This window comes from Cucumis sativus, chromosome 3, assembly GCF_000004075.3.
Source record: "Cucumis sativus cultivar 9930 chromosome 3, Cucumber_9930_V3, whole genome shotgun sequence".
NCBI classification, from domain to species: Eukaryota; Viridiplantae; Streptophyta; class Magnoliopsida; order Cucurbitales; family Cucurbitaceae; genus Cucumis; species Cucumis sativus.
Genome location: NC_026657.2, coordinates 3,937,703 through 3,952,446, shown reverse-complemented (window position 1 = coordinate 3,952,446; position 14,744 = coordinate 3,937,703). Strand labels below are relative to the sequence as shown.

The window sequence follows — 14,744 nt, the reverse complement described above, 5'->3', positions numbered from 1 at the left end:
GAGAAGATAGGCAAATGTGACTTTGTCAATATCTCCAAGTGAGACAGACAAGGCGTGGTGAATAATGATAGGAGTATTGTTTTGCTAACCTTACCAATGTTACATTCTCTACCCTATATATATATATATGCCACTTCAGTTCTCGTTTGAGACATTGAAAAAAAAAAAACTATTCTCTTGTATTCTCTTTTGTTATTTTTTAACTCAGGAATTTCAAGCAAGTATCTATTAGAGTGTTGGTTTTCTATTCATTTTCAGTGTAGCTTCAATTAACGAACAAATGTTGTTTTATCTTGGGGACGACGAGACAATTCCATAATTGTTTGCATACTGAGTAGAGGCACAAAACATCTTAAGGAAATCGAGATCTATGACTCAACCAAACTAGTAACAAGTTTCTACTTTGCAGATTTATCTTTCTCATGTGTAGCTCGATCGAAGTGCTTCAACAACTTAAATAAGCTTTGCAGATTTATCTTTCCCATATATAAGCTTATATATAAATTTTTAGAATATCTATTGTCTTCGCAATTAAATAATTACCTAAGTAACCAATTTCTTTTTTTTGTTTTCTTTTGTTTTAAAAAAATAATTTGTAAAAAATGAATGTGTTTGGTATCTAATTCACCTTTTTTTTCTTTATTAAATTTTATTTTAAAATTAGGAAAAAATTGAAAATGAAAAAAAAAACTTTCAAAGAATACATTTTGTTTTGAAAAAAAATAATTACCAAACATATATAGTTTTTGTTTTTTAATTAACAAAAAGTAAAAAATAGAATTTAAAATACAAAAAGTGAAAATGGTTATAATTACCAAACAAGACTTTAGTGTTTTATTTGTCAATATCCAAGTTTTCTTTGGGTCCCAATTTCAATACGTTACGATGTCCTATTAGCCTGTATCACCTTTGAAATAATAGCTTATACGGAGAACGAAATTGTTTTTGACAAAATATTAAAAGGGTCATTGTCCAACATAAAAAAGATTCAAGAAAACCATGAGTTTGTTCTACTTGAAAATGTATAGGAAAGTCATTAGTTTGTTTCACACTCAAAATGTTTAGGAAAGTCATTTGCTATAAAAGGGGTTTATGCCTTTTGTTTTTCAATTATCTTAGTTAGAAGAACTTTAAGCTTAACTGTGTTAACTCTAATTAAATCCCTTTTGCATTATCTAGTTGGAGAGTGGATAAAAGGTGTGAGTAGTCAAAAGTTTTGAAAGAGCATTGTTGTAATTAGGCCAGGAAGAGAAAAACTATTATGTGTGATTGTAGCAATTTTCTACGTAGTAGATTTATTTCTTGTTTGTGGTATTTTTCTCCAAATTGATAGTTTTTCATATAAATTCTTGTGTTTTAAGCTTTTATTGATTCGTTTAATTTCTCTACTATTTTTCTGTTTATTCCTTTGATAGAATTGGGAGGCTTTGTCCCAACAAAAACTACATCTTCATTAATCTATAATCATCGTTCATCACATTTATTTTTTTTCGGATTTTTTTTATATTAATTTGTGGATGCCAAAATCCATATATATGTTTGTGATGGTTGTACCGTTAGATTTATGGATTAAGATATGTGATTCTCTAATTAAGTTTAATTTGTAAAAATCATCTAATTCAAAAATTCTTGAATTTATTGTTTTATACATCGTACCACTTATGTAATCATGAAAATAAAATTTACATGCATTTGAAATGTACTCTCTCTCTTCATGTCGATATGAAGAGTGTGGGAGAATAATTTCCATACATATATAATAAGATAAATTAAACAGGAAATATTGCATCCACAACATGTATTTATAAAAGAAAAATTGTTTTAATTAATGATTAAGCTATTCAAAAATATTTACAAATATATAAAGTTTATAGTTTATTTTTAAAAAATAAGATAGCTAGAATTAGTTTATCAGCGTTTATTAGTAATAGATTGTAAAATTTTGATATGTTTGTAAATATTTTAATTCATTTTACTGTATTATTTAAAAAATAGTCTATCACAGTTTTTAAACGACCTAAAACATATGATATATTATAGAAAACATAAAGATCTTTTGGTTTTGATTAATATTTGGACATTAAGATTAAAATTAATATTTAAGATATCAATATCTTAATTTTACCCAAATTTCTATAAAAATTTATAAAAAAAATCATGGGGTAAATATTATATTGATAAAATATCGTGTCTTTACGTATAAGAATGAGATAATAAATACAAAATTGATACAACAATATAAGGAAACAACTAAATAAGGCAAGAGATCAATTTGCTCATAAATTGAATAATTTACATTTATACCATTTTTCAAACTCAGGATGGTAGAATGATTGTCAGCTTGAGTTTGGTAAGTAACTTACTAAAGCGATTAGATGGTAAAGCTTTGGTGAAGATATATGTTGGTTGCTCAATAGCGGAGACAGAGCGTAAGAGAAGAGCGTTGCTCAAGAGATGATGACAAACAAAGTGATAGTTATTTTCGATGTGCTTTGTACGCTCATGAAAGACATTATTGTGGGCAATTCACATGACACTACGATTGTCACAATGAAGGAGGGTGAGACCCTATTAAGGGACACCCATGTTAACAAGTAGCCAACGAAGCCATAGGAGTTCAACGGTAGAATCAGCAAGAGCACGATATTCAGATTCAATACTAGAACGAGAGACAACACTTTGTTTCTTACTACGCCAAGAAATGAGAGAATCTCCTAAGTAAAAACAGTAATCGATTGTAGATCTTCGATCAGTAGGATACCCGACCCAATCTGCATTAGAGTAGCTAGATAATACAAGAGAGGATTGAGAAGAAAATTGAAGACCATGCCCTAAAGTTCCCTTAACATAGCGAATGATGGGCAAAGCTATAGTAAAATGGATTGTTCGAGGAGCAGCCATAAACTGACTAACAATATGAACAACATATGCAATGTCTGAACGAGTTACTATTAGATAAATGAGATTTCCAACAAGTTACCTATAAAAACTTGTATCTTCAAGAAGAACACCATAAAAATGGGTTAAATGAACATTGAGATTTAACGGTGTTGAAGTTGGTGATTCCTGAGCGGGCTAAAAGATCGTAAGCATATCTTGATTGAGACAACAAATACCCATCCGAGCGTCGAGAGACTTCAAGGCCAAGAAAGTAGTTGAGAGATCCAAGGTCCTTCATCTCCAAATGTGGACCCATATAATGTTGTAGGTCGAATATGGCATGTGGGTCATTACCAATAATAATCATATCGCCAACATAAAGAAGAAGAACAACAACAATATCATAGGGTGTCTGGTATGTAAAGAGAAAGGTTTCGTGAGGGCTAGAGGCAAATCCAAGTTGTGTAATGATGGAGCTAAATGTGGCAAACCAAGCTCGTGGAGTCTATTTCAAACCATATAATACTCGATGCAAGAGACACACCTTGTTAGGAGGAGGAGAAGTACCAAGTGGTGGCTTCATATAAACTTCTTCAAAAAGGGTCTCATTAGGGAAGGTATTTTTAACATTCATCTGAAGAAAAGGCCACTAATTGGCAGCAGCAACTGCTAGCAAACTTCGAACATATGTCATTCGAGCCATAAGAGCAAATGTTTCTTCATAGTGAATCCCATATTATTATGAGTATTCTTTCACTACAAGTCAAGTCTTATAACGTCAATAGTTCATCATAGTGAGTTTTGATTTTGTAATTCCACTTGCATCCAATGAGTTTTTTACTAGGAGGTAAATCAATATAATCCAAAATGTGTGTCTTTTCAAGAGCCTGTAATTCATCATTTATTACTTTCTGCCATAAAGGGTCAATATTGGCCTCTTTATAAGAGGTGGTTTCAACAAGGAAAACAATAGTGGAAAAACAGTGACAATCATGGAGATGGATGAGAGGTTCCCTTACCCGAGTAGAACGATGAAGAAGAGTATCTAGAGCAGGTCCAAGAACATGATTGGAGACAGATGGCTGGTTGTTCAAGTTTGCAAGAGCAGGTGCAGACTGAGCAAGCTTAGTATCAAGAGTGGCCTCAGAAAGAGGAAAAAGTTCAACAAATTTATCAGTGAAGAAAGGATGAGGACTTGAAAATGAGGTGTGGAAGAAGGACAAACGAGAGAACATAGTATGCTCCCAAAAAGATGACATGTCCAAATATACGAAGTCTATTGAAAAAAGGATCCCAACAATGAAAACCTTTATGTTCTATGTCATAGACAGGAAAGCAGCAGAGGCGAGCACGTGGTTCAAGTTTAGTGTGTTCATTAGGATGTAGAAGAACAAAGCAGGCACAACAAAAAACTTTACGGTTAGATTAGTAGTAGAGGCTGAACCCTAGATGTGAGAATGAACTAAATCAAATGGTTTATCACATATAGAAGTGGATTGAGAAAAAGACAAAGCAGGTTGTTTAGCAAGTTTGCAATTTAAGCAATTAAAAGGAACAAATTTAGCAACATTACTCAAATGGTTAACGAAAATTAAACGATGAAGTTTTTCAGAAAAAGCATGACCAAGATGAATATGTCACTGATATGTATCAGAGTCAGTGAGAGAAGCAGAGATGAAAAAAGGAGAAGGAAACTGAAGTGATATGAGCTTAAACAATCTTTCCACTTTGCGACTCGTGCCAATCGTTCGTTTCGTTTGTGAATCCTAAACCTGACAACCATCGAGAGAAAAAGAAACAATTAGGCCAAGATCACATAATTGAACAACGGACACTAGATTGAAGGTCAAGTTTGGCACTAAGTAAGTATGGAGAATACTCAGACTGGAAGTATCAATGATGCCAATATATGAGAGATGTTCATACAATTGCCATCAACAACATAAATAGAAGGTAAAGATTTTGCAGGACTAGAAGTAGACATAAGTGGAAAATAAGATGTCATATGGTTGCAACAGGTAGAGTCAAGAAGCCATCAATTACCTGGTGAGACAACAAGAGCAAAGAAAGGTGATAAAATTAATTGATTCAATAAGTTTTGAAGATCACTTATCTGAAGATGGGGGGAGGTAGAATCATCTGAGGTAGCGACAACGATAGAGGGGGTACCAGGTTTAGTAAAGTTCTTTGCTTTTGTAAAAGAACCAGGAGGTTGAGGTAGTCTTGTGGAATAATTATCCAGAATAGGACCACGCTTATGGTAATACTTACACTTTATTTTAGGACAATTAATAAACTTATGACCAGAGAACTTACAATTCTTACAAAATGTGTTCGATGCTCCATTGAGTGGAGAAGTGCTTGCAAGGACGACATCAGACTGTTTGGAGGGATTGATGCCAAGACGATTTTCTTCAAACAAAATCTCTTGCATAGTTGCATCCAATGAGGGCAAAGGACTGCGGTGTAGTAAGGTAGCCCTAATAGATTCATATTTTTTACGTAATCCCATAAGGACTTTAATAAGTCGAAGATGATCTTTACTGATTTTAGCTTAATCAAGCTGAGTCCATATGATAATTTGATGATTCTTACAGTCTCAATCCTTCGAGGCATTCAATAAATTTATTATCGTCCTCCTTATCATATTTGGTTGGTTTGGTAATATAACCAGTGACAATATGTCATAGTTTTCGTCCAATTAGAAAACTTTTCATTTGATCTACCTAGGTGAGGTAATTGGTGTCATCAAGGATTGTACTAATAGGATGAATCATATGATTTTTCTCCATTGAAGTTAGATTTGGAGGCACCCACAAAGCTACTGAGTAGGAACTGATCTAGAGTGAACTGAAGTGAATCAGGAAGTTGAATATGCAAAAAGAGCAATGGCAACGAATGGACAAACAGAGAGACTTCAGACGCGATGAATGGGCAAAAACAATCAGAGAGACGATATCTTCGACAATCAAAGAGGCAAAAACAGAGATGAATGAGAAAAATAGAGACAAATAAGGGGACGAATAAGTGCGAATGAAATAGAGATGAATCTGAGGAAAAAAACTTCAACGAAAACCTCAGACGCGAACAAACAGCTGGATCTGAAAAATATTCAGATTAGAGATCAACAAAGACCAATGAATAGAGATTGATTTTAATGACCAGGGCACAAAGACTAAGGATGAAACAACTTTGGAACAGAGACTGGCAGAGTTGACTAATGAAAACGATAGGACGAAACAGAATCTGGAGACGACGTCAACGGTAGCGGGCCTTGCGGTGGAGAGAGGCGACGGCGACTGGTACAGATAGATACTAACGATGTCAAAGGTCAAAGGTCAAAGGTCAAAGGAAACTAGGTTAAGATCTTTGCTTTGATACCGTGTGGGGTAAATATTTTATTGATAAAATATTGTGTGTCTTTACATTATAATAATTAGAGAATAAATACAAGACTGATACATGAATATAAGGAAACAACTAAATAAGACAATAGATCAATTTACTCCTAAATTGAATAATTTATATTTATACAAACAATTAAAAAAATTAAATTATTAAATAAAAAATTATTATTTTCAAATAGGTAAATTTGATTATTATTTATATTAATTTATTTAATCAGTAGTCTTTTAATGCTTATTTTTCGTGATTCATAGATTTTTCAACCATATACTAAAAAAATATTGATTCACCCCTCATATCGATACTTATCCATGAAAACGTAGAGATATCGATAAAAACTATAAAAATTTAATACTATGAATGAGATATAAAATATGAGAAAGGTTTGATTTCATGCGAACGTTAAAGGTGGTTGTGTTAGCTCTTTTGCTTTTGCCCTATATTAAGGTAAAAAGACATGTGAGAAGTAGCATGTTTTGAGGGGAAATACATGTGACTTCATGCAATTTTCAAGATGGAGAACTTTGGCTGATGAAACATATATATATCATATTATTTGTATAGCTTTTATCATACGTTTCAACATTTAATTTTATTTTTCGTAAAGCAAACATTTAAACAACTATTAATTTGGTGGAAAATTAAATTTTGGAGCTTATAGTATATTAATAAACAATAATGTATAGTTAATTTGGACTTTGGCTTTTAGCTTGTGATCGAAAATTAGGCATTTAGGCCATCTATAAATAGCACATTTGCAAGCAAACAAAACCCCCTTTAATGGCAACATTATTTTCATACACAAATTAATCATATTATACAATTAATTAAGTAGGCTATTTGCAGCCTATAACTTGGCCTAGTGGCACGAATTTATATGGCAATGCATGCATTTGACCAAAAAAAAAATACACAAATTGTATTAGAATCTTTTTTTTTAACAATGTAATAATACTATTACGTAGTTCATTTAAATTATCAAGCATGACTCATTATATGTGGTTAATTTAAAAATTACTCTCGTTAAAATGATTTATTGGACTTGAAAGTTATATTTAATAACTTGATATATTTCTGGTGGTTTTTTTTGTTCTTTTATTCTTTTATTACTTACATATATAAAAAGAAAATGAATTCTCATATAAGAATATTGTTGTTAATTGGAATCAATATGTATATATTTCATTTTTCATTTTTCAAATTTTTGTTACACAAATGTATTTTTTTTTCCTCAAACATCTTTTAACTTCCAGCAAAATCTTAAAACTTAATAAAATTACTTTTGGAACTACTTTTATTCTTTGTTTTAGGAAATGAAAGCATACAAAATAATAGGAAATAAATAAATTTAAAGGATATTTTTAAATATAACATAATAATTAAAATATTTTTTATAAGAAATGCTATATTTTATAAATTTTTTTATAAAAAAGAAAATTTTAACTTTGAGTTCTTTTTCTTCTCGGTTTAACTATTTCTACATACAATATTATGGATCGGGGGAGGAGAATGTGGGTTCATGTGCTCTATTGATTTGATCCACAATTCATAGTTTCTATATAAATATATAATATTGAAATGTAAACAATGGTAGAGTACTAGAGATCCGAACATGCGAATGAATATAGAATATAATATATATGTCAAGGTCATTATTTATCATATTTAATTTAATATATATATATATAGATTATAGATATAGGACAATTAGTGAGGTTCCCCATAACTTTTGTATGCTTCTTTTCATTTATTTTTTGAATAAACAATATCAAAATCTAGGTGCAATAACATGTCTATTTGTAATATTTTCAAAAATTTTAAAAGCCAGTTCATTTGTCCTTAACCTATTTCTTAAGTTTTAGACTTTATTTTAAATATATATATTTGAAGTGTTACCCAAATAAATGAATAACAAGAAACAATATGAAGTATTTTAATATCATAATATACAAAATATATCGAAATTCATCAATTATATATATATATATATTCTTTATTTAAGTTTTTTTTCTCTATATTTTGTAAATAATTTTATACTTTTTTTATTCGTAATAATTCTCCAAAAAAAAATATTATATATAGATTTTTTTATTACGATTCAAAAAACCATTTTTTTATAGTTATTTTAGAATATAAAATAGAATAATAGAGTGATTAATATTCGACCCTATAAAATTGGTCTATTAGTAACAAGCAAAAAGATAAATTTAGTAAGCTAAAATTTAGTCTGATTACAAAATGTTCCTATTTGGCTTTAATAAAATTCTTATAAACAATCTCATGTTCATATATTATTTATGAGTTTTATCAAATAAAAAAGAATAAATTATAATTACCATTCCTATGACTAAATTTGAGTTATTTTTCAAGCTGATGGAACCAAATTAAATTTACTATTGAACCTAGAAAAAAATTAAAACATATGGTTACTCTTCCTTCTCTATAATTCTCATGTTTATGTGCAAAATTTACATTGCCTAAAAAAACGTAATATATAAATTATAGTCACACATAATACATATATATTTAATTAGCATAAAAACATGGTTCTCTATTTTTATGTGTATTGTTTATATGTATCCATAATTTATATTATGGATTTTAAAGTTAGAGATTTGGTTTTAATTTTAAAACAAAAAAAAAAAATACTTGATTTTTTCACTTGGTTACATTGATTGAATAGCTTTATTGTAATTAAATCCACAAATTTAAGTCAATAAATCACAATTAAATTATTGGTTACTTCAGTATTTTTCACATCAAAGAATAAAAAAGAAAAGGCACACAATATAAAGATAACGTGAACAAAAAAAATGGTATATATACTTGGTGTGAAGCATATAATATGTTTGAGTTACAAATAATCCTCCCTACATCAACGAAAAGAAAAAAGAAAAAGAAAATGGAAAAAAGGAAATAAAATAGCCATTGGCATAAAATATACTCAATCAAATTTGTTTCTTTCTTTTTTCTTTTTTTGTAACACCACACTCTTATTTTAAATATATATTTTTAATTCAACTTTAGTAATTATTTTGACCAGAACCACACAATATAAATGAATTATGTGATTCCTTTTTATTGAATTTGAAACTTTTTCAAATTACTTTTTTGTTTAAACAAGAAAATTCAAGATGATTAATTAGATAAATCCATTGAAATAATGGATAAACCAAGAGACTTTTTGTAATTGTCTTAAAAATATTTAGAATATATCATGCATACTCACACATGCCGTATACACAAAATTTACCGCGCATGCAACGGTTATTGCAACGGCCACAATGGCGTTTGTCATAAGCGAAATCGACACACTGCCCTCGACAACATTCATCCGTGTACTTGCATTTCTTTTTGCATCCCCCGCAATTGTGTTTATCGATCGTCAAGTCGACGCACTTGTTGTTGCAACATTTCCACCCTTTTCCATGTATCTTCTCACACATATGTTTGTTCTTGTGGCAATGGCTCGCCGCTCTAGGGTTTTTCATTCCTTCCGCTAAGAATCGACTCAAACTTCTCGATGGTTCCAACCTCGTATTTGTTATCGTTGTTGAAGAACCTTCAACGACGGTTGTTGTGTCTGTTTGATCTGTCTTTATTTCTGTTACAGTTGTTGTCGATGAGTTTTCAAATTTCTTCATGGTGAGAGTGACGGATAGAGCCATGGTTACGGCTATTACGAGCATTATTTTCTTAACTTCCATGGCTTGGCCGGTGGAAGTTTCAAAGGGAAAAGGCGTATGGTTTCAATCGGTTTTTTTGTAATAGGGTTTTTAAAAAGGGATCAGAGAGAGGGTAGGAAGTTAGAGGAGGGAGACTTTGATGTATATAGTAGGACTTAATGCGAAAAAGATGGGTAAAGGGAAAGGGAAAAGAGTGTTGTTGAATTCTAGGTCTATAACCCTAAAGATTAATTAAATAGAAGAGATTTCATTGCTTTGGGACACTTAAACAAAACTTGTATTCTACATAATTTTAATTTAATCAACGTCATAACTCAAAAGGTCAAAGGGGTAAATCAGGGATTTAAAGAAAATATCATTATTGTGTCTCTATGAAGGCGCTGACCTGAGGAAATTAAGCCATGCTGAGAGGCTAAGCAAAGGTTAAGGGTTTGCAATGCAAAGAAGAAAGAAAAATGAAAACATTACATTTGAAGCAAAATAAATGACTTTAATTTAATATATGGTTTAATTTAGTGGTTTGTGTGGTGTATTTTCTTAGAACAAAAACATTTATTTAAATATATAAATCTCTTAAAAGAGCATACAATTAAATGATACTAAGCAATAAAATTCACACACGTACAAGCAAAGATGGTATAGAAAAAGAAAGGTCTGAATGCAAAGTTTTAATGAATTTTCAAGTTGACTAACTCACAAGGATCATATGCATACATGGTATGTGCCATGCTACACCCATTTCCATTCTTTTCAATTTTCAAAGTTGATGGGCTAACTATAAAGGGTCATGTTGATTTATTTTCAATATTTTTATATTGGAAAATTTGCATTTTCTTCCCTAACGAAGTCTAAATGTTACTATTTTCTACTATTAACTGCAGTTCGGTTTGTTTGAATTTTTTTAAAAACCAGTGTAGTTTTGTCATGATGGAATATGTCAACAACTTTTTGAGGCTTGATTAAAGAGCGTTTATATAATCAAGTTGTAGACCTTAGTGAAGGAGTTCATATATAACTTCTTTAATACATACTAAGGAATGACTAAGTGCTTTGTGTGCACTTAGAGGGCCTAAGTGATCAGTTTGTTTGAGATGATTTCAAGCTAAGATTTGGAAGGTACTTTATAATGGTAAAAAGAGGATCTCAAGCTTACGAGAAATCTAGGTGTTAAGTACTATAAAATAAGTTGTACTTATTAGATACTGAAGCATGAGTTTTAACATATATAACTACTTGGTTGTAATCATTTAACTCTTTCGTTATTGAAATTTTCTTTTCACTGACAAACATTGTACCCATGGAGTAGGTGATATTGTATTGAACTGCTCCATGCCCCTTCATCTCTTTTTTATTTTTTTTAGTTTGCATTCTTGTCAATTCTTGTTATTACAACATTGTGTTTGACTTATGTCATTGTTGTGTATTAGATTCGTATGTTTTTCATTTACCTTTAGTATTTGTGTTTTTTTCAATCCAGTCCCTAAGAGAGAAAACCAACATATATTCCAAGAACAAAAGAAAAAAAAAACTCTTGTTTATGAGTAATCATTTACTTTTTTATTTTAATTTTTTTTTAAATTAAGCTTATAACGTAGATATCTTTTTCATCTTTAAAAATGTTATTTTGCCATATATACTTTATACAAATGTTTTCAAAAACCAAACTAAGCTTTCAAAACAAAAAAGGGTGGTTTATGAAAACTTTTTTTCTTTCGATAATTTACAAAGAATTCAACTATTTTATTTGAGAAATATAATGGAAGGAAATAACCTTAATTTGATTTTAACAAATGAATATCAAACATGATATGAGCTTTTTTAAAAAAAATATTTATTTTGATCTTTATTAACCATAGATACATCATTTGAGGCAAAAAAAAATCATATTAGATAAGTATCAAATACTGATACTTTTGGATACTTTTCATATACACATTTGATATACAATTTGGCACTTTTTTTGGATACTTTTCATATACACATTTGATATACAATTTGGCACTTTTTTTTTTTTTCTGTTATATTTGTTTTTATGTTGGTGTATCTATTTCTATACTAAATTTCACATATCTATTTTTACGTGGTTATATTTGTTTTTATGTTGGCGTATCTATTTCTATGTACTATCTTTTAACTAAAGAAAAAAAAAAAGTTAAACAACTTATCCAATATTTTCTAACTCAAAACTAAACAACCTAAAAATGTTCATTCAATTATCGAAGACGTACCAAAAAGATAAAAATAAATAAAACATCTCACATGGGTAGCTATAAAATTTTGTAAAATATAATCCTTTTCAATATCTTAAAAATTTATTAGCTTATCTTCGTACTTTTCTGATCTTCTTTCCTCTTCTATGATTGCTTTGTGTCTTTTTTTTTTCTCTAATGCATTTGATTGATTATGGCACTTCCATAATTTTGATGTTTTTTTCTACTATACTTTAGTGTTTGTATTGTATTCCATACCATTGTTATCTTTATTTTTTTTAGATTTAATAAATTACATCTAGTATGTTTATGTATAAATATATCTATATCCTATTTTTTAAAAAAAGAAAATGTATCTTCAAATATATCAGTATCACAACAGAAAAGAAAAAAGAAGAAGGTATTTTTCGATGTACAAAACCACAGTTGGAAGAGAGATCATCGTTGGGAGAAAAGACATATCCCAATGGGCATTATAGAGCGTCAAAAGTTATGGGCAACTCGCAACGCCGTATGTAGAATGACATCAAGAGTTATGGCAGGTTAAATTAGTAAATTTTCGGTAGCTCCCATTGTCGTTTTTAATGGCATCGTAAGTGCTCTACCAACTCCCGACATGTTAATAATGCATTGGAGTTCTAATATGAATCGTCCATATACATCAAATAATTATTAATTAAATTGTATTTAATAATTTTAACTAAATTTTAGTATTTTTAAGTTTTATCATTTTTAATAACATTTAAGTAGGGTTAATTTAATCTTTTTACAATAAATTAGAGTTTTATTGGAAGGCTATTTAAGTCATTTTGGTGTTTAGTTTTTTTTTTTATGATGGCTTTTCTATAAATATAAATTCTCTAGCAGATAATAGAGCTTCATCACCACCTTTATTGCAATTCTCTTGATTCAAGGTTGCATGCTAAGAACATTGAGACTAGTGTTCAAACTAGTTCTCTTTATCACGTGCCCGAGACGACGCGGAGCGGCCAACATTCTCAAAAGAGTTAATTTTAAAGGAAAATAGGAGTCACGGTGTGATTGGACACCGAAATAAAGTAAACAATTTTTTTAAAAAATGGTCTGCGAAAAAGTAGAGTTGAGTTCGGGAGTCATTTGTGTGTGGGGAAGGTTACCCCACAACACTCATTTAGAAAAATGGTAGCCAAATTTAAAATCTTGAATTGAAAAATATTTTTTAATTTATTTTAAAACTAATGTCTTATTTTACCGCTCATTAGTCCAATATTTGAAACAATAATTTCATAAAATAAGTGGAATAATATTTCATTAATTAAGACTACATATTTAAGGAAAGTTTCTCACCTTAAGAAAATGAAAAATTATTACAATTTCTCAAAATCTAGGCTAGTCTTTTAATAAAGATTTTTTTAAATATTAATTAAATTTATTTTTTCTTGGGATCAAATCTCAGACTTCCAAAAATATTGATCCCTCACCTCAAGAATCTAGAAATAACGGACTCCCAGAAAGTTCTAGATTCCATAGTAGGAGTTTTTTTAAGGGAAACGATATAAGTTTTTTTTGGAAAAGATTGGTTTAGGAAACCTTATGAAATTATATGTTAAATTTGGAAGGTTTTAAAAAAACAAAAAACATTTATAGCATTAAAGACAAATTTGCTAAATGGTTTTTTTTTAATGTCTATTTTAAAACATAAAGAATTTTAAATTGAAAGGATTTTTAAACATTAAAAAATTTAAATATAAAGAGTTATATTTAAGTGCATCAAACCATAATTATTGTAGTAACGTGAATAGGTAAAAGAAAGGAAAACATAATCGAGTAAATAAAATAAGAAAAGAAACAAAAAAAAAAGTAGTGATACAAAGAAATATATATATAAAATAATAATAATAAGATAATTAATAGAGAATAAATAGTAATATAAAAAGAATATCGACAACGATAACAAATAACAAGTATAGTAATAATAGAAAGAAAACACTAATAAATATAAATATGAGTACAATAACAATAATATATATATATATATATATATATATATATATATATATATATATATATATATATATATATATATATATATTTAATAATAATAATGACATAATTCTATATTATTCCATCATTTTCTCCATATTTTTTAGAGAGAAGAAAATAAAGATCTAAGAGTTAAAAAAAAATGTTATGCCTTTTTCTTTTTCTCTATTATTTAGGGAGAAGAAAAAGACTCAAGTTTTATTTTTTTATATATATAAAAATAACAATAAAAGTAAAAGAAAGCCAAGAAACATTTTTATACAATTTTTTATTTATTTCTTTCTTTAAAGAAAAAAAGATCAAATTCCAAAAAAATTACTCGTCGATCAGGTGTGAATCCTTGGGAGTAAAATTCTACTACATGCAACTTCTAACAAAGTCTATTTCAACACGAGATTTGATTTGGTATAGAGAAATAAAAAAAATATATCGAAACAAAAAAAAAGGTAACGATACTATGTTTAATGAAATGAATAAAAAAACCTACCTTTTTGGAGAAACTTTTCTTCCAATTCGTAGAGGTTCTCCCAAAAAAAATTCT

The 14,744-nt window shown here is 29.1% G+C and overlaps 1 protein-coding gene across 1 annotated transcript; it reads right to left on the bottom strand.

Annotated features, from left to right (window-relative positions):
* Positions 1 to 9,075: 9,075 nt before the first annotated feature.
* LOC101217149 (stigma-specific STIG1-like protein 1) lies at positions 9,076 to 10,161 on the bottom strand. Its single transcript, XM_004149287.3, has one exon. It carries the CDS (start codon positions 9,990 to 9,992, stop codon positions 9,501 to 9,503), a length of 492 nt encoding a protein of 163 aa, XP_004149335.2. The 5' UTR covers positions 9,993 to 10,161; the 3' UTR covers positions 9,076 to 9,500.
* Positions 10,162 to 14,744: the final 4,583 nt, after the last annotated feature.

Excerpts from the sequence above, each read along its gene's own strand:
- LOC101217149 (XM_004149287.3), bottom strand. The coding sequence starts at position 9,992 with ATGGAAGTTAAGAAAATAATGCTCGTAATAGCCGTAACCATGGCTCTA.